The sequence below is a fragment of the Alexandromys fortis genome, unplaced genomic scaffold (assembly GCF_014885135.2).
Source record: "Alexandromys fortis isolate MF-2015 unplaced genomic scaffold, M_Fortis_MF-2015_v1.1 scaffold_0, whole genome shotgun sequence".
Lineage (NCBI taxonomy): Eukaryota > Metazoa > Chordata > Mammalia > Rodentia > Cricetidae > Alexandromys > Alexandromys fortis.
This window is the reverse complement of record NW_026067949.1, coordinates 42,705,241-42,726,286: the sequence shown is the minus strand read 5'-3', so window position 1 is coordinate 42,726,286 and position 21,046 is coordinate 42,705,241. Positions and strand designations below refer to the sequence as shown.

General features: G+C 39.3%; 1 protein-coding gene across 6 annotated transcripts in view; it reads right to left on the bottom strand.

Moving 5' to 3' along the window:
• The window catches only part of Mthfd2l (methylenetetrahydrofolate dehydrogenase (NADP+ dependent) 2 like), an 89,263-nt gene that overhangs the window by 62,860 nt on the left and 5,357 nt on the right, over nucleotides 1-21,046 (bottom strand). For 5 of the 6 annotated variants that reach the window (XM_050150036.1, XM_050150040.1, XM_050150041.1 and 2 more), the window contains exons 2-4: nucleotides 11,182-11,366; nucleotides 9,100-9,222; nucleotides 291-443 (exon numbers count right to left, since the gene is read on the bottom strand). In XM_050150036.1, coding sequence (XP_050005993.1) covers nucleotides 291-443; nucleotides 9,100-9,222; nucleotides 11,182-11,366 — 461 coding nt within the window. Of the gene's footprint in view, nucleotides 1-290; nucleotides 444-9,099; nucleotides 9,223-11,181; nucleotides 11,367-18,355; nucleotides 20,740-21,046 lie in introns of those variants that run through there. The other variant, XM_050150038.1, reaches the window with a different exon arrangement.

Genomic DNA, 21,046 nt, shown 5'->3' with positions numbered 1-21,046 from the left:
GGGAAAGATTCTCATCAAAATGCATAATTTGAAAGTCGGAAGACATGGCCACATCTGGAAGGTCCACTCACTATAAGCTCCGACCGGAGTGGCTGATCAACTGGCAGATGTTCTTCACTTCCGTCCATTCTGTCTTGTTCCATGACATTCATAAATGTATAATATTTTTATAGCCTTTAATTTTATGCTTATCAATTTTGTTGCTTGTATACACAGGTAGTTCTGCCCAAGCAAGGCTCCAGAGCTCCCATGCATCTGGCACTAGTTTCCCACACTCCCAAGTGACCAACCTGCTCTTTTAATTATTTCCCAGACAGCACTGGCAGTGGCAGGTATCAGAGAATGCTGATCGAGGCACAGTCTTCCAATATTGATAATATGAAATCCATCCACGTCCTTTTCTGGGGCAATTCCGTTGCATATTGTTCTTTCATCCACATGGTCTGAAAAGTAAATACAATTGGTCTCTATTAAAATTAATGTTTATGTGAAAGCCCGGAGAATGAAAAACGGGGAACTATAGATAGATCAGCTCCAAGACACATAAAATTGTTGTTCTATTCTTGCCATCAAATAGTAAACCGAAGCCGGGCGGTGGTGGCACACGCCTTTAATCCCAGCACTTGGGAGGCAGAGGCAGGCGGATCTCTGTGAGTTCAAGACCAGCCTGGTCTACAAGAGCTAGTTCCAGGACAGGCTCCAAAACCACAGAGAAACCCTGTCTCAAAAAACCAAAAAAAAAAAAAATAGTAAACTGAATTGCTCTTGGATGGTAGCTGTGATTGGCTATATCTAGAACATAGGCTACTAAGAGAATATAGTGGCTGGACTGGAGAATTGTGTGGCATGAACAATTGCTAGGAAATGCAGCCACAAGTAGGCAGATGTCTTTGCCTCAACATGCTTGAAGATTTAAGGGAACCAAATCCACTTTTCTCCACCACAAGACATGTCCACTAATTAGTGTGTTAAAAAAAATGAACACTGTAGATTAAGTAGAGTAAAAGAGGAGGTCACAGAGGCTACCCAAATGTGCAAAAATTCTGCTAACACCTCTGGCGAACCCCCTAACAACATAAAGAAAAAGCAAACTCCTCAAAGCCCAGGTGAAAAGGTGAGAGGACTGGCAAGGAAACAGGGTTACAGCTGCAGCACACCCAGGAAGAAAACAGAGCCGGAGTGTCAGTCTGGTACAGGCATTTTCCAAATCCTTAGCCAGCAGCCTTAGGAGGAAAACACTGATCCTTGAGCCTGAAGATGAGAAGACAAAGGAGTCCACTCCCATTCCTATTCACCTCTGGAGTCAAGGTCCTCGCTGAAAACCATAAGAAAAAGGAAAGAGTCATAGAAGTCACAAAGGAAATACGTAACTGGGCTGGAGAGATGGCTCAGTGTTTAAGAGCACTGCCTGCTCTTCCAAAGGTCCTGAGATCAATTCCCAGCAACCACATGGTGGCTTACAACCATCTGTAGTGGGGTCTGGTTGCCTCTTCTGGCCTTCAGGCATACACACAGACAGAATATTGTATACATAATAAATAAATAAATTAAAAATAAAGAAAGTACGTAACTGATCCTGAGTGTCCCTCTGCAGCTTATTCTGGCTATCTAAAGAGGTTGTAAGATAAGGGCAGAACTGTCAAGGTCAGTTCAGCCAAGAACACACAGCATGAAGTCAGTACACAAAGACCAGGTGCATTTCAGCATGCAAGCTGCAATCATCAAACAATAAAATTATTCTAAGCTACTATTTATAATACCTAACAAACAGCAACATTCTTAGGAATAAATTTTTCTAAAAATTTGAGAACAACTCCTGTAATAAGAACTACAAAAGATTGCTGACAGTGGACCAAGTCATATTCTCTCATGGACTGGAAAACACAATAATGTTTCAATTTTCCCAGACTGACTTAAAAATTCACTGCAGTCTTAATCTTAACACTATACTAGATTCTGAAATATATTGAAAGATATGTTTATATTTTGAACACTTGGCACTACTATATTATCCAGTATCAACTTGAGGTGAAATACTTCTTTCAAGTCTTGAAAAATAAAAAATTCCACACATTGCTTCATGCTACCAAGATAACGTTCACACCCTTAGCATGTAAGGATTTGAAAATTCACTCGTATATTCACTCAACTGATAGTTGAATGTGTTCCACGTGTTGCACCAGACTTTTTGGCCACCACCCAGCTCCCAAGTCATGACATGAAGACTTCTAATTAGTTATGAATGCCCAGCCATGTTTTGTGCTTGTCCCACTAACTCTTCTAACTTACAGCATTTCTCTTCATCTACATGCTGCCTCAGGGCCTTTTGCCTTTCTTTCCGTCTGTATCTCTTACTTTCACTGACTTCCCGTGTCTGTCTGTCTGGTGGCTGTCTGGCTTCTGTCTGAGCATGTCCCTCTCTTTCCTCCTAGTTCTCGTCTCTCCTTTGTCTAGATCTCTCCTCCTACTCATTCTCTCTGCCTGCCAGCCCCGCCCATCCCTCTCCTGCTGGGCTAATGGCCGTTCAGCTCTTTATTAGACCAATCAGGTGCCTTAGGCAGGCAAGGTGAAACAAATGCAGCACATTTTTACATAATTAAACAAACGCAGCACAAACAAGAGTAACACACCTTTACACAGTTAAAGCAATATCCTGCAGCATAAACCATTGTAGCACACCTTTACATAACTAAACAAACGCAGCACAAACCAGAGTAACACACCTTTGCACAGTTAAAGCAAAAATCCTGTAGCATAAACAACTGGAATACATCTTTGCTCACTTAAAATAATATTCCACAGCAATGTGTCCAATGGGGAGTTAGGATGTGTAAGTGAGCCAAAGACAAAATTCATGTTCTTTGGAACTTACATTCTAATGGCGCAAATATTTGCCCAAACAGTTTAAATGTAGTCTCAATAAACATTCTTTGTATTCTACATAAAAAAAAAACCCTCAAGACAGATAATACTTATAAAATGCCTCCTTGTCCAATATCATCCATAAATGATTTTATCTTTGAGAGTTGGGGGAAAGAAAAGGAATGGGAAGTGAATCTCACCTCATGGAGCCACTGCAACTCCAAATTTGAGTCTGGTAAAGGTTGGAAACGGAGCCGGTGGGATCCATTAGGCTGGTGGTTCCCAACCTTCCTAACACTGCGGCCCTTTAATACATTTCCTCATGCTGTGGTGATCCCCAACCATAAAATTATTGCCATTGCTACTTCACAACTGTAATTTTGCTACTGTTCAGATTGTTCCTTAACTATCCATCTCCCCTGGGTTATCGGGCCAGAGTTTTTGGAAATTAAATTAAATAATACACAGTCTATAAATACATGTATCTTATTTTTTAAATTTAAATGATATTTTAAATTTCTTGTGTGCTGTTTTTATATCAGCCCTTCCTTCTTCTCCCTCTGCTGCTCTCACACCTCCAGTCCAGCTCCTATATCATTCATGATCTCTTTTACTTTAATTGTTATTGTTACAGGTGAGGAAATAATATATTGTTATAAGTGAATAAATATTTAAATGTGCCCCATTGAGTTCATTTAGTGTTGTTCATATATATTTTAAAAGACTTTTTAAAAAAGAAATATACTCTATGCAAATGGGATTTTGAGATGAATACACGAAAAAAACATGATAAAGGAAAAAGCAAAAATGGGAAGAAAAGCAGAAAATTACTGTTGTTTTTGAAATTCCTGAATTTTAAGTAGTTTTCTTGTTATTATTTTTATGTGTGTGGTTTTGTTTTAAGAAGCCATCTCAAAAAAAGGTATGTCTATGAACTTGGACAATAAAACAAACCCTCTTTGAATAGTTTATACCTTGGCATGAACAGAAAGACACATTAGTGGCTCCAGAAACAAACAGACCCCCAGAACAGTTGTAAAAGGTGCTTGCTTTATTGTGAAATACATTAAGGAGTATAGGTATTAGCTCTTCTTGCAAGTTCTGGTAGAATTCTGCATTGAAACCATCTGGTCCTGGGCTTTTTTTGGAAGGGAGGTTTTTGATAACAGTTTCTAATTCTTTGAGACTAACAGATCTATTTATATTGTTCACCTGGTCTTGGTTTAACTTTGGTATATGGTACTTATCTAAAAAGATGTCCATTTCTTTTGCATTTTCCAGTTTTGTGGCATGCAGGCTTTTGTAGTAAGATCTAAAGATTCTTTGAATTTCCTCTGTGTCTGTAGTTATGTCCCCCTTTTCATTTTCTTTTTCATTTCTGATCTTATTAGTTTGTGTGTTCTCTCTCTGCCGTTTGATTAGTTTGGATAGGGGTTTGTTGATCTTGTTGATTTTCTCAAAGAACCAACTTTTTGTTTCTTTGATTCTTTGGATTGTTTTCTGTGTTTCTATTTTGTTGATTTCAGCCCTCAGTTTGATTATTTCCAGTCTTCTACTCCTTCTGGGCAAAAAGTGGGATGGGGGAAAGACGAGATGGGGAGAGACAAGTGAGAAGGGGAGGATAGGGAGAGCTTGGGGGAATGGGATGGTTGGGATAATGGAAGGATGGATATGGGAGCAGGGAAGTATATATCTTAATTAAGGGAGCCATTTTAGGGTTGGCAAGAGCCTTGACTCTAGAGGGATTCCCAGGGGTCCAGAGAGATGTACCCAACTAGGTCCTTGGGCAGCTGAGGAGAGAGAGCCTGAAATGGCCCGATCCTATAGCCATACTAATGAATATCTTGCATATCACCATAGAACCTTCATCTGGCGATGGATGGAGATAGAGACAGAGACCCACATTGGAGCAATGGACTGAGCTCCCAAGGTACAAATGAGGAACAGAAGGAGGGAGAATATGAGCAAAGAAGTCAGGACCACGAGGGGTGCACCCACCCACTGAGACGGTGGGGCTGATCTATTGGGAGAACACCAAGGCCAGCTGGACTGAGACTGAAAATGCATGGGATACAACCGGACTCTCTGAATATGATGGACAATGAGGGCTGCTGAGAAGCCAAGGACAATGGCATTGAGTTTTGACCCTACTGCATGTACTGGCTTTGTGGGAGCCTAGCCGGTTTGGATACTCACCTTCCCTCCCTAGACCTGGATGGATGGGGGAGGACCTTGGACTGCCCATAGGGCATAAAACCCTGACTGCTCTTTGGACTGGAGAGGGAAGGGGAGGGAAGTGGGGCGTGGGGAGTGGGGGGAGGGAGAGAAAAAAGGGAGGCGGGGAGAGGAGGCAGAAATTTTTAATAAAAAAAAAATTAATTAAAAAAGGTGCTTGCTTAATGCTGCCACCTAGTGGAAATACATTCCATTTGCAGGACAGTTGTCTGCCTTTTTTCTTGTCTTTTACCTCATTAAAAAAGTTATCTACAAAATTTTTAAGTAGACAAATAACATTATGAGAATGGGATTTTGAAAATCATGATAAAATTATCTGAAGCAAAATGTTTCTTTTCAAAATAATTTTATTTTAAAATTGTTTTAAAATGAATCTTAAATTGAATTAACCATAATTCACAGCTTTAAGATATGATAATTTGTTGTTGATGATATTCATCTTTAAGGTATTGTGTGGGTGCCTGTGTTCATGCATGCTGTTTGTGTGTGTGTGTGTGCTGTATATGTGTGTATGTGTTCATGTCTGTGGAAGCCTGAGACTGACATCAGCTGTCTTGCCCTGTCACTTCCCTCCTCGCTTTTTGAACTAGATTCTTGTAAACTGAGACTGCTCTTTTGCTTCCTAGACATAATCACACAAAAACTGTATCAATTACAATACTGTTTGCCCTATTAGCTCAGGCTTCTTATTAACTAACTCTTACCTCTTAAATTAACCCATTTCTATTAATCTCTGTTCACCACAGGGCTGTGGCCTACTGGTAAGGTTCCAGCATCTTTCTCCTTCAGCAGCTGCATGGCATCTCCCTGATTCTGCCTTCTTTCCTCCTCTATTTCTGCTCTGATTTACTGACTTACTATATTCTACCCTACCATAGGCCAAAGCAGGTTCTTTATTAAACAACAGTAATAAAACATATTCACAGCATACAGAGGGAAATCCCACATAGATTCTCAATGAACAGGAGCATACAGATTTGGCAAGATAAACTAGTAAGCAAGTCTCATGGGTCTTCCTGCCTCTGCCTCCCCAGTGCTAGGGTTATAGGCAAGCAACATCATGCCCAGCTTTTTACATAGGAACCAGAAACCCAAAATTAGATTGTCCCATTTTTATAGCACTTAACCAACAGAGCCACCCCTCTTAGGACACAATCTTTCTCTAAACCCCAAAGTACCCACATTTCATTGGATTCTTTATTTTTCTTCATAACATAGGTATAAGAAATTTGTCACCCAAAACAAAAGCTATCACCTTGACAACAATCTACATTTTCCATTACACAAATAATCTACCTGTTAAGCCATCTCTACTCCTGTTCCAACCTGTTTTAAATCTCGTCTTGGTTCCTATATCTATTATTCCTTTGGTGTCTTTTCTGAAAACTTAAACCAAAAAAGACTTAATGGTGACAAGTTACATCAGATTGATTGCTATCACGAAATAAGTCAGAATTTAAAATTAATCTTCTGTGTCAGGTACTCCTTTATGCTGGTTATTTTATTTAATGCTAGAAAAAAAAAGGCTATGAAGCATGCAGGATTTTCTTCACTTGCCAGTTGGAAACACTGAGACAAAGAGGTGACCAGTGTTATCTACTAGTGAGTGTTGGGACAAGACTGAAGTCCAGACAATTTCCTTATAGAACCCATCTTTTCCAGCATCACTGTCTCTCTGAATATTAAAAGGTATAATATGTATTCATACACGTCTAACATTTACTTTATCCACTAGCTAATGCTGATACCCTGGAACTGTATCAATTATGGTTCAAATATTATCGTGGGGGATCAGTCTGCCTGGATCCAGATATGGTTACTCAGAAGGAAGGGACATGACCTCTGTGTTCTTGTGACCAAATACACACCATGATAGCTCCACCCCCACAGAGTTACTGTGAGGATTCAAACTGAATTGGTAAATACGAAATCTTCATATAACAAAGACTTAGTTTGGTGGATGATCCCCCTGGTATTTTGTGCACATATTATTGACTTTGCATATAGAAAAGTTTCGTCTCTCAAACCACCCTCACATTTATTTGCTGGGGTTCCTGTTACTCTGGAATAGAGAATTCAAGCAGTTTTGTCAGTAGAACAGATAGATCACCATTGCCATCTAGTGGCCACTAGTAACAAAGTCACTGGTCACAAAGGCAACATTAGATAAAAATCTGATTTAGTTAGGACAAACTAAATACAATCTACTCCAAAAGTCTGACAAAGGAAATATAGTGATTTGGAAGATACATCTGAAATATTTTTAATTATGAAAATTGTATTTTTGTGTTGTATAAATTAACTATCTCATGATTTTGTACAATAGGTCTCTAGAAGCCTCTGTCTACAACGTATTTCTTTCAAAGACCTGAATGGGAATTGAATATTTATTATGTAGTTCAAATATAGACATAAAGTGTGTCTTTGCATGCATCCAGCCTTACACCCACATGACACCATACAAGTATAGAACAGGCCAAGGAGATTGGCCTGTGAAGACGAAGGGAAAAGAAACAAGAGACGATAATGTAGGGTAACATCTGTGAGTTGACCAGGAAAACAGGGAACAGCAAGGAGAGCCAGCAGGAAGCAAAGGTAAGAACCCTATTGTAAAACCCCAACATACATAGAATAGTAAGTCACTCCAGCCGAATTCAACCGAAATGTAAGTGGGGACATGCAACCCAACTGGAATGCTAGCACTGCATCCTGTGAAGAACTGAGTGAAGGTCAGGAAGAAATAAGGGATAGGCTCCTGTCGTCAGATTGATGACTCTCGTAAATGTCACCATAGAACCCTCATCCAGCAACTGATGGAAACAGAGGCAGAGACCTGCAGCAGAGCACTGGGCTGAGTTCCCAAAGTTCAGCTGAAGAGTGGGAGGTGTGAGAATATGAGCAAAGAGGTCAAGACCAGGATGGGGACACCCACTGAAACAGTCTACCTGAGCTAATGGGAGCTCACCAATACCAGCCAGACTGGAAAGGAACCAGCAGATGTGCAAACTAGTGTCTTTAAATGTGGGTAACACCTGTATGGCTGGGGCAGACTGTGGGGCCACTGGCAGTGGCACCAGCCTTTATCCCTACTGCTTGTACTGACTTTTGGGGAACCTATTCTCTTTGGATGGATACCTTGCTCAGCCTAGATATAGTACGGAGAGCCTTGGCCCTTCCCCAAAGCAATGTGCCTTACCCTCTCTAAGGAGTGGATAGGTGGAGGGAATAAGAGGAAGGTAAAGAGTGGGAACTGGGATTGCTATGTAAAATGAAAAAAGATAGTTTGTTTTCTTTTTTAAAAAAGTAAAATAAAAGAAATTATAAAAAATAAGGGATGGGGCCATGATGAAAAGGAAGACAGAAACCCAAAGGAAGCAACATCAGCTAAAATTTCACATTAAGGAACTCTCCGAATGTACAAATAAAAGATATATGGTTTAGAGAGGAATATGGCAAATCAATCCATCATGCCATTGAAAAGATGTTTGCGCCACATCAGTTGCATACTGAGCTAGTGAGTGCTATGCACACCATTCTTGACATGATTTGATTTAAAAAATAAAACAAAGAGAAAAACAGATACTTTAATTCTTATGATTAATGTTTTAACAGATAATATTGTAAATAGATATTAATCACACTACTTTTTATGTCATTATACATTTACAAACCACAATAAGATAGTTTCTAATACCTGAACAAAAAAAATTTTAAGAGACACAAAAAGATTGCTAATTTCACCATTGTTTATTAGAAGCACCACCTGCCTTCAGCTTGCAATCAGCTGTGATTACTCCCAGCTGAACAGGGATGTGTCTTGCCCACACCTAAATTTCCTATTCAGTTTTTTCATCTTGTAAGTATAAACCTTTAAGAACCTGTTAGCTGTCACTACTGTACTAATAGCCAGTCCTCTTCTGAATGTGTTCTATGAATTGCCTTCAATACCATGATAAGCCCTTTCTCCTGCCCAACCCGGACACACAAGAGAGCATCACGTACCTGGGAGAGGGAGCTGCACAAGTATACCACTGACTCTTGGGTCCACGTTCAGCTGATCAGTGGTATCCAAAAGCTCCTCCTGAGAAACGTTCTCGGGCTTTAGGATGAGCTCACTGCAGATACCTGGAAGACGAGCAGAGAAGGTCACTTGACTGCGCTCTTCTCCAATGCACGTCTGCTCTCCTCTGACCCTGCCCCACTGAAGGGAAAGCCCTTCTACAGAGTCAGTGTTCTAGTCACCCAGGAGGAGGGATTTCTCAGACTGTACGGGGATTCTCTCCTGATTTCTAAGCACCATTTGGCTACTACTCCGTGTGACAACTTGCACTGACTTGTGATAACCCCTCTTAGAAGATTTGAAGAGACCAAGCGAGACAGGAAATTACTAAAGTTTATGATTCAGTTAAAGTGAATGCAATGAATACAGGTGATGGGGAACCTTTGATTTATCATATTACATTATATATTCCTACCTCTGATCAAGATACTTACACATTGTTTACATTTTGAGGTCATTGTCCTCATTTCCTGAACATTTGTTTACAGATTATTCTGATGTGAAGTCTTTTTTTTTTTCCAAGACAGGGTTTCTCCGTAGCTTTTTATTTATTTATTTATTTATTTATTTGGTGCTGGTCCTGGAACTAGCTCTTGTAGACCAGGCTGGTCTCGAACTCCCAGAGATCCGCCTGCCTCTGCCTCCTGAGTGCTGGGATTAAAGGCGTGCGCCACCACCGCCCGGCTCTGATATGAAGTCTTAATCTTTAAGTTATACAGGTATTAAGTACTATAGGTCAATATTCATTCATGTTTGTTTTACTTTTAGTCAGACTAATTAGGTTCTTTAGATACATAGAGATTGTAATCTGCCTAGATAGGTAATTTCATCCACTTCAAGAATCTGTAGAACATGGCATTTAAATAACTTGGGGTTCTGTTGATGTGAGACACAATTGCTCCTGACAGCACTGATCTGTTCCCAAGAGAACGTTGAGCACCAAAGACACTCCATTTGGAGTCTGTTTTCTTCTTGGCACAATTGGCTTTTGGGCAAGGAACTGCCCATGTCTTCACCACTGACAAAGTACATGGAGTCCAGACTGGATAAGCAGGACACAAGAAAAAAGACTGTCAAACCTTGCCCAGAAAGGGTAAGATGGTTCTACAAATTTTCTGAAAATTTTTCTCTGAAAATAGTCTGTCAGTCACTCTAGGCCTTAACCAAAGTTGGTTGCTTCAACATTGCAAATGAGACTTTGGGTGAATGCTTAGGTAGCCGATGTCTCTGTCATATACTGCACATTTTGGAAGCTGCTTGATTGCACTTCATGCCTACTCAAGTTATATTATCTCTCTTCTCAGGTCTTCAATGGGGTTGAAGATTAGATAGCCGTAGTTACCTTTCTCTTATGATTTAGCCAAGCCATTTCCAATACAAGACTGTTTATTAAAACATTTGACATATGTTCCTTGCTTAATATTGTTTATGCTGGTTGTAATCCTAATCTTATACTTAATATCTATTCCTAGTGTATATAGTTTTGTATTGTGTTTGGAACTCTCGTATTTAGACAAAAGGGGGAGGTGATGGGGGACCTCTGCCAGCCAATGACTTTTAAGAGGTTAGACCAGGTTAGGGCATGACCTTTTGTGTACCCAGAGAAAACCACAGGCCAGCCCAGGGCTCGCTCTCTCTCTGCTTCCAATGTTACACACCTGAAGTTGGACTTCTCATTCCTGTTCTATGAGTTGCCCATTATAATAAAGAAAATATAAGTGGAATATTTTGGTGTTAGCTTGTGATTCTTTGACCGGCATCCTCACCCCCAACACACAGGCTCTTTTTTAAAAGCAAAGATTCCTACCGCCTCTCCCATAAAATATGAATCACACTGAAATAATTCTATAAGAAACCTGAACACAGTACGACATTCATATACGCTTGAGTAATAGCATAATCTCTAATAATAACAATAATCCATGTTATTTGAATGGTACTTCTTTGATCATTATCAATCCCAGTTGTATTCCTTTACATAACAGAAACATTTACTAAGAAATACAGCTCACATACATACCCACCTACAGCGGAAGCAGCTTTTATCTTATTCCTAACGTAGGTGTGGCTTGCTGGGTTATCTCCCACTAAAATGATACTGAGGTGGGGCCTCCTGTTCCCAAGAGCAATCCATGATTCCACACCTTGCTGTATTTCTTTTTGGATTTGCTTAGCCATTTCAGTTCCTGAGATGACAATGGCTTCATGTCTGTGGGAAACAAAGCACTAAGTATAATATTAAAAAGTCAATAAGGAACATCCAGCCGAATGAATGCGTGGAACGAGAATGTTCGAAACAGCTGTGGGGCTGGTAAGACGGCTCAGCGGCTGAGAGCGCCCGTTGCTCTTGCAGAGGAAGGACAAGTTCCCAGCACCCACATGGTGTCTCACAACTGATTGTAACTACATTCCAGAGGAACAGCGGCTCTCCTCTAGCCTCCACAGGCACCGCACACACGTGGTACATAGCCACGCATGCAGGCAAAGACACATGAAATGAAAATATTCAAAACAATTATGAGCATCTAAAATCTGACTTTTCTTTTTCTTTCTTTTTTTTTTGGATTTTTTTCGAGACAGGGTTTCTCCATAGCTTTTGTAGACCAGGCTGTCCTGGAACTAGCTCTTGTAGACTAGGCTGGCCTCAAACTCACAGAGATCCGCCTGCCTCTGCCTCCCAAGTGCTGGGATTAAAGGCGTGCGCCACCACCGCCCAGCTAAAATTTGACTTTTCTAACAACATCTGGCACTCATTTTCAGGTTCATAAATAATACTAATGATTTTCTGGAGGATTAGAATTTTTGTGCTTCTACATTATAATTTGATTGTTCTAGGCTGAATGGGTTTATGTCACCCCAAATTTATGCGGAAGAGTGGGAGGAGATCAGGGTGGAAGGTCTCTGCAAACACCACAGCCAGCAGAGTAATGATCCAAGAGACTATGAGACAAGAAGGAAGTCTGGTTCAGCACAACTCAGCAGCCAGTGCTAGTTCAAACTCTGAGAGTCTGACACTGGGCAATTAATTTTAGGCATATTTAAGTACAAGACAATTTGTAAAAAATGTTTCCTGGAGACAATTAACTCAACCCCATGTGTACAACAAGGCTCATAAATGATTATATTGAAACTCTTTTCAAAAGATAGTGACCTCTTCCATAGGATGGGCTCTATGGATTGACTATATGATATCTTAAGGGTCTGGGGAATGACCTCAGACATATAGATAGTGTAAACGTCACTGGGTTATTAACCGCCTCTGTTCCCTTGTGTAAAGTACATGTTACAAGTCTCTTAAAGAGGGATTCTATTAGCTGAGAAACAATGCTCAAAATAAGGGTCTAGGGAGGATGACTGGGATAAACATGAGAGTCTACGGGAGACAGATGTGACCTCGCCATCGAGATAGTGCAGCGGTCACCGGGCTATTAACCATGTCCATTTCCTGTCTTCTGGACAGAAAATCAGTCACACAACTGGAACAACCCCATGTGTTTAATATTTCTGGGTTTCCTAGTGTTTATCTGTGAGCAGACAGGCCTCATGCCCTCTCCAGGTCAGCCACGGGAACAAAGTCTTTGGAAATGCGGTTAGTGCCTTTACAAGACACTCCAACGGCTCCCACTCTCTTTCCCTATGTCATTTTATAAAGGATGCAATGGAGAGAAAAACCAGCTCATTTTTAGTTCGGGTGTTTAATTTCATGTATTCTAGGTATTAGTCCTAGATCTGAAGTGTAGTTGGATTTTGTTTCCCAGTCTGTGAGTTGTCCCTTAACTCTGGTTATTCCTTCCTTGGCTGTGTAGAAACTTTTCGGTTTCATAGCATCCCACCTGTCAGTTTTGTGATTGTTTCCATTGCCCTCAAGCCTTTCTGGAACATTCTGGGTTTTTAAGTACCTTCTCATATTTTTTTTTTTGAGAATTTCATACATAAGTACTGGATTTACCTCATTTCCAACACAGGCTCTGCCCATTCCGACTCCTCCCGTGCTTCTCCACTCCCCCACATTCATGACCTCTTCTTTCACTATTATTTCACATTTATATGAGCATATGCAAATACAACCCACTGAGTCTATTTAGTGTTCCATGTTTAGGACTGACGGCTGGAGATTGGGTAACCTGCCATGGGGCTCTTCCCTGGAGAAGACGACTGATCGCCCTTCTCTTAGCAGCTATTAATAATTGTCTGCATCTGGAGCTGGGGCCTTACGAGATTCCCCCATTCACAGTGGCATGCCAGCTATTGTTGTCATTGTGCAGGCCTTATTGATGCAATGCGTATTGCCCCAGAGGCAGGGAAAGTAAAGAAGGATCACTGTGAGGGGAACCGTGAAGAGGGGCACAGGATGGTATAGATTCTCTGAAAGGGAACATAGGAAAAGTAGGAGGGCTATAGCTGGGGAGTGGAGAGGAAGGCAAAACAGAGGGAAAGACAGGAAGGGGTACAAAGAACATTAGCGGTGATTATTTTCTGTTTACTTAAAAACATAGCATATCAGCGTATGTATATGCACATATAAGTATATCTAAATGAAGTCACACCACTTGGGCTGATAATGTCCCAAGGCCATACGCTATCTAAGAAAACCCTAGTACCAGGCAGTGAAGTCTCCCTTGGGGTTGTTGATCAGGGGAGTTCAGGAGACTTCAGTCACAATATAAGCTTTCTGCCCATTGTTGTCCTGAAGCAGAGACTCTATGGTTGACTGCTTACTTTGGACACAGGACTCGGAGGAATTGAGCTGGAACTGATCCAGGAGCCTCTGTCTCTGTCTCTTCAAGCTTCATGTGTGTTTTCCTCTGCAAGTCTCAAGGTTTCTGACCTCAGACTTTGGTAATTTTTTTAAATTGATTTTTGTGCTGGATGAAAAATGTGGGCCTAGTTTCATTCATCTTTATAGATTTCCCAGTACCCTTTGTTAAACAGCCTATCTCTTTTCCAGTGTTTGTTTTTGATACCTTAGACGGTAGTGCTTGTGTGTGTTTACGTTCTCCTGTTTTATCCAGTTGATTTATGTGTCTGTTTTTGTGCCTGTGCTACATGGTTTCTGTTACTAAAGCTTGGTAATATAATTTGAAATAATATTGTGATGCCTCCAGCATTGCTCTTTTATATAAAAAAATGATTTTGCTATCTGGGGTCTTGTGCTTCCATACAGATTTATAGTGGTTTTATAGTTCAATGAAGATTGTCCTTTAAATATTGAAGGACGTTTTTTGTTAATGTAACTGTTTTCACAATATTAATTCTGCTAACCCATGAGCCTCAGAGAATTTACCATCTTTCAGTGTTTTCAAATTCTTTTCTCAATATTTCAGCTTTTCATTTGGAGGCCTTACACTTCCTTGGCTAAGTTTATTTAGAAGGTTTTTTAAAAAGCTATTATAAATGTGTTTTTTTTCTGATTTCTGTTTTTCTTAAGTTCATTACTGGTATGTAGAAAAGCTACTGTTTTTCAAAACTGATCTTGTACTCTGTTAGTTTGTTAGAAATATTTATCAGTTCTAATAGTTTCTGGGGGACCCTTTAATGTCCTTTAAGTATAAAATGGTATTTGCAAATAGGGATGGTTTGATTTCCTCCTTCCCCATCTATCTCCCTGCTCTCTCTCGGAATTATCGCCCTGGCTAAACAGAACACTATATTGAGTGAGCGATGGGAGAGCAGACACTTGTTTCCTTAGACATTTTAGAAGACTAAAGGTTCCTCCCACGTTTAGTATGTGGTTCTCTCATATGTAACTTTTGCTATGGGAAGATAGGTTCTTTCTCTCTCATGGCTTTATCATCAGGGGAAATTGAAATGCATGAAAGGACTTTTCTGCATTAATTAAAGTAATAATGTGATTTCCCCTCTTAAAGATATGAATACAGTCTTACACATAATATTATACTTATTAATTTGTATACCCCAAATAAAACGTGCTTCTGATGGAAAGTATTAATATAATTAACAAGAGGACCCAAAAGAGAAGGCACATTCCAGTCTTGAAGTTTTAAGGCAAATTGCAATCAATGAAAGAAAAGCTTTTATACAGAAATTTACCCCCCATAAATCAAAGAGCTAAACCTATTAAATAATAATTCAATATGCAAGTAATTTTAAAATTATATCATGCAGAAATCTGTTCCTTCTGTAAAAAGTATGCTAACTCAATTCTAGTCCCTACGAATGTGACCATATTTGGAAGTACAATCTTTTTGTGTGTGCTTTTGCTTGTATGCCTAGGATGTAACACCTTGTCAGAATAGAGAAGATCCTTATTCCAATATGGTGTTGACCTTTCAAGAAGAGACACACAGGATATCAGGTGCAGCATTGGAGGAAGAACCAAATGGTGACAGAGGAAAAGTTGGACTAGTGCAAACGCAGCCTAAAGAATGCCAAGGACTGCTAGCAAGACCCAGTGCAGTGCCCCTGTAACTTCATGTCAGACTTCTAGCTTACAGGAGCCTTAAGTGTTCTACAGTTTTACTTTGTTTATGGCAACTTTAGTAAATTTTTTTATTTATTCTAGTCTATACTTTGCAATATATGAAAATGCAGTTGAGGAAACAATTTTACTACATCTATATATGATAAAGTTGTTCTAAAATCAAATAACTTCTGTGATGACTTCTTTTTTCCTCTTATTAAACGTGGATTCTTTCCTCATTCAATACAATCTGAATCAGTTTCCCCTCCCTCTGCTCCTCCCTGTTCCTCCTCCCCACCTTCTCTTTGATGATGATTTTACGTCATGTAGTGGAGCAAGGACTGCAAAGAGAGACCGACATTGTGGGGGTTTGAGTGAAAATGGTCCCCAAAGAAATGGCACTATTAGGTGGTGTGACTTTGTTGGAGGAGGTGTGGCCTTGCTGGAGGAAGTGTGTCACTGTGGAGGCAAGTTTTGAGGTCTCATATATGCTCAAGATACCTTTATAAGCCTTTATAAGTCACTGAAGCCTTGTCAGGTCCTGGATCCATTCTATGGAATGGATCTTAAATCAAATCAGATACTGGCTTCAGACCACTTCCTGTTGCCTGTGAGTCAAGATGCAAGAACAGTTCCTTCTCCAGCACCGTGTCTGCCTGCACACAACCCTGCTTCACGCCATGATGATAATGAAATAAACCTCTGAACTGAACCAAATCACTAAATGAAATGTTTTCCTTTATAAGCCTTGTCATGGCTCCTTTATAAGCATCTTCACGGCAATAGAGTCCCTAACTAAGACAGAAGTCACTGGTTAATTTATGTTAAAAAAATCTTTATATTGCAACACAAAATAAAGATTGAGACTCTTCTATTTAGCAGTTGTCCTAAGCTTAACAGTGCTTTAACATCTTAGATGAAATAATTTTAGAACAAAAAATTGCCTTTTGTCAAAACAGTTCAAATTGAAACTTGTAAGTATATTGCCAAGAAATGGCCTCTTAAAATTAAGAATATGCCTTAAATTTTCCCAGAAAAATCCATCAGCATTTATTTTTAAAGGCTTGATTAAGAAAGTGATTCAAATTTGTCATAAATATTAAGGGTAATTATTTAGTCTTACTAAAATTTAATATTCTAAAAATTTATGTGAAAATTTTGTTTTCATGTATGGGGATATAAACCTTCAAAATATCACTGAAAAGATTCTGAAGATACTAATTAATAGGTTCTCTAATATGTTTCTAAGACAACAAATGTTCTAAATCAGTAGTTCTCAACTTTCCTAATGTTCCAACCCTTTCATACAGTTCCTTGTGTTGTGGTGAACCTCCAACCATAAAACTATAGCATTGTTACTTTATAGCTGTAATTTCACTGTTATGAATCATAATTTAAATATATAATATGCAGGATATCTGATATATGACTCCCAAAAGGTCACAACCTGCTAGTTGATAACTACTGTAACTTAAATGTACAACTTTCATCATTTAAAAAATCTTTTTTATTCACAGAAATATGTCAATTCAGTCAAAATTTCTTTGGTCATTGATCTACACCAAAAGAGCCTCAACTTGACCCCTTAGACATGGATCTCACAACACTCCTGGGACTGTTTGTTTGAATGCTACTTCCTGAAATGATAGAGATATCTTGATCAGTTCCCAGGGAAGGCGCTCTCCCCATAGCCTCTCCTTCCTATTGCTGAGCTAGCTGCTAAATAGGACTTTATTAATAAGCAATAAATCACTTCAGAAGGCAGGGTGTGTGTTAGAGCAGCACTGTGGAATAGAACCCTCGCAACTGAAACGAGAAAGCGGGAGCATAGGCCTGGTTCACACTGGGAGCCATAACGAGGTTAAGCAAGCTATGTAATTGCTTCCAAAGACACAGAGCTGGCTTGTATACAATGAGAATGCTCCTTTGACCTTACAAAATCAGACTAAGAGTTGACTGGCAAGTTTACATAAGTGGTTCTACTTCCTACTTCTCTTAAATAATGGAGACACATTCACATCAGCTGGAGCAATATGAGACAAGAAGTCATCCATGTTTCTATGTTTATTTGTCTTCCTTTTAAAAGGGTTACTATAACCAAACATAATGTATAATAAACCAGAGCAGAGCAGTAGACAAGAAAATGAACTCTTTGCATATCAACATATTCCTCCATAGGTACCAGAAAATAAACCTTAGTCATTATCAACGCTACATTTAATTTGGCCACTTGACAAGTTCTTAATCCTCATTTCAAACCCATGTTTAATTAGAACTTTAATTGGAGCATCTGTGAACTGCTTTAGGGTCTCTAAGGTGAAAAAGCCATCATAACAGTTCTAAGGTCTCCATGAGTTTGTCTTAATCCCTGTGTGTCCTGAGGCAGAACATGGGTATTTGAAATTTGCCTTAAAAAATATTCAAGAGAACCAAGGCAAAGTAAGATATGGAATAAATCTAATCCTGCTCAGAGCACAATAACACTGAGCCTTTTGTGGGATATTTTTAAAGTAAACAAATAGTAATGAAAAGTTAAGTTCACGACCTTTTTATAGGCATTTTATTTCCCACCATAAGTATTTCACTCAAACCTCGAAGCTATTTTACCAAAAGTCATGTATTTGTAAATCAAAAAAAAAAAAATAAGTAAAGTAAAGCAAGCTCATCATGTATGATTCATTCCAATATCAATTTTGTTGCTTGGCATTTTAGAACCCTAAAATCTAACCAAAGATTAATAATTACCAAAAAAATATTACATATTTTTATATACCTACTTTTCCAGAAAAGACTTGATCACCATGAGAACGCCTGGCTCATCTGCAGAAGTCTTGGTACTTTCTCAGAGGAATGGTTTCAAATGCAAATACACAGTTACAAGGGAAGCCAGTTTTCTTGAGATGGCATGAGGGGCAAGTCTTACAGTAAGTGCAGTAATATCAAAGTAATGAGTATAGATGATGTTTTATGGTATCTTATCCATTGTGATGTTAAAATATTTCTGTGTATTAGTAACCTCACACGTACTGACCGATGATAATATTAGTGTCATCTGTTGCCAACGTTTACAAGGAAAGAAATGCTGAACTGATCACTGTTAGTGACCTCCCTTCCAGTTTTATGGATTCCCGCAATTCTATCCATGGGATGCTCCACTAAAGGAATGGAAGAAAATTGGTATAAACCTGTTTATACTTAGAGTTTAAGAATGTGTATTTTGGCCAGGCACAGTGGTACAAACCTTTAATTCCAATACTCAGGAGGCACAGGCAGTCATATTTCTGCAAGACTGGCCAATACAGAGTTTCAGGCTAGCCAGAGCAATATTGTGAGACCTGGCTCAGAGAAGTAAGTATATTTTGTAATCTGAGGATGTAGTTCTCTGGTTATTATACTTGCATAGAATTTTCAAGGCCACAAACAAATATCACTTTAGAAAACAAGTACATATACATACATGTATGATATCACACACACATACACATATGTGTGTGTGACAGGACAGTAAAGTGCATCAGAGACAACACAAATGGGGTCTTTTATAAAAGGTGTAGAAGAGGCTTTTCTTTGCAATCTGGAAGGTACAAAAAGGCTAGAGAGCCATCCCTTCTGCAGGATGATAGGGAGGGGGACTTACAAGGAGCTTCAGAGAAAACTCAGAGAGAGAGAGAGAGAGAGAGAGAGAGAGAGAGAGAGAGAGAGAGAGAGAGAGAGAGAGAGAGAGAGAGAGAGAGAGAGAGAGAGACTCTATTTCTCACACCCTTTTAGGGCTGACAGGAAGTTTCACCGCACAAGGTTTTATCTCAGGCAGCTTACTTGATAAGGAGCATAAAGAAGTCAGGCATGGTCTGGACCACAGATTGGGAGGTAAGAAAACACAGTACAGCAGGACTTCTTTACTGTCCCACAGGGTTGCAGGAGGTGTGGCCTGCTTTCTTCAGGCTGTGGGCTCTGGCCTCTTAAAGTGACCAGAGTTTCAAAGGGGCAGGCCCATGACGTAACACTGCTAATCTGAAAACCTGATTGTGAAGATGCCGCATTAGTAAGCTATCTCTGGGCAGCTGGGACCTAGTTGAAAAGATGAAATTTAAATAGGAGACACCAAATGGTGCAACATTTAGCTTTAGTTTCTAAATGAAAAAAAAAAAAAAAACAGCATACTGGTTTCAAAAACAAAACTGTAGCCAGATAACTAAAGTTGAACGAGAAATAAAGATCAGTTTTGCTAAGAAAACAGCCTGATTTTGAGAAACTGCATTGGTAACCTTTATGACTAGCTCTCTCTTGACTGAAATCAATCTATATAAAATTAGCGTTCGTAATAGTCCTAATTAGAGCCTAGGTCCTTCAAGCGTCAGGGGGGATTTACCAAATAATAACTCTATGTAAATCCTGGAAGGTACTCAGATGGAGAGTCTGAAGGTGTGAACACTGTTACCATGAAAACCCGTCTTTTTAAAGTTATTAGACTATCCATTCAAACTTAGTTAAATAACATACACCAGTATCTTTTACTGATTCCCCAAATGGGGGCTTTTTAAACACTAGATTTGCAGCACAGATTCTAAAGCTCTCAACAGTGGAGTGTAAAGCAAGGTGAGGCTATACGAAAAGCTGTCGGCTGGCTTTTCAAAATTTTATAGATGCTTCAAAATTTTATAGATGCTTCAAGACCAAAAAGAGAATTTACGAAACCCTTGGCTTGAGAAACCACTGGGCAGCAGTGTAAGCACCAGGGAGCAATTCAGGGGATTCCATTTTTAATAATTCCCTCCATTATTAAGCTCTAATTTCTCATGCATAAACAGAAATAACTCATGATGAATTTTAAAGGAAAACTGTTGCAGGGGATAAATGGTAAATAATATTATGAGATCATATAGCTTCCAGATTCTATCAAATATTATTCTTGAAATTCAGCTTACTAAAATAACCCTCCATATAAAAAAGTTCTGTTATTATAGTTATCTACTTAGACAAGAAATACAAAAAAAAAATAAAAATCTTTTTTATCGAAGAGTATAATGGCTCAAAAGTGTGATAAATTTGTTCATTTAAAATAGTTAATATCATTGAGGAAAGAGTTTATCAAATTCAAGGATAATTTCCAATGAAAATACACTATGATTCAAATTTCATGTCAATAGGAATGCTATTAACGTGTGACAATCACTGTGAGGGACCAAACAAAGAAAGCATCACTAAAAAAGATGACTGAGTGGGGAGGCAGACAGTGGCGACCTCTGGAAGATGGAATCTCTTCTCTCTGCTGGCCCTAGAAGAGAAAAGAGACACCAATAAGCATCAACACACTGTCCGAACTCCTCCCCACCCGAGATACACCACTCTACTGGTGTTTCTCGTCTCTAGAGCCAACCTCACCTACAGGTATGGCATTCAGTGTCAAAAGAAATATCAAAAAAAAAAAAACTACCTTTTCCTAACTTGACTCCTGCTATATTAAAAAT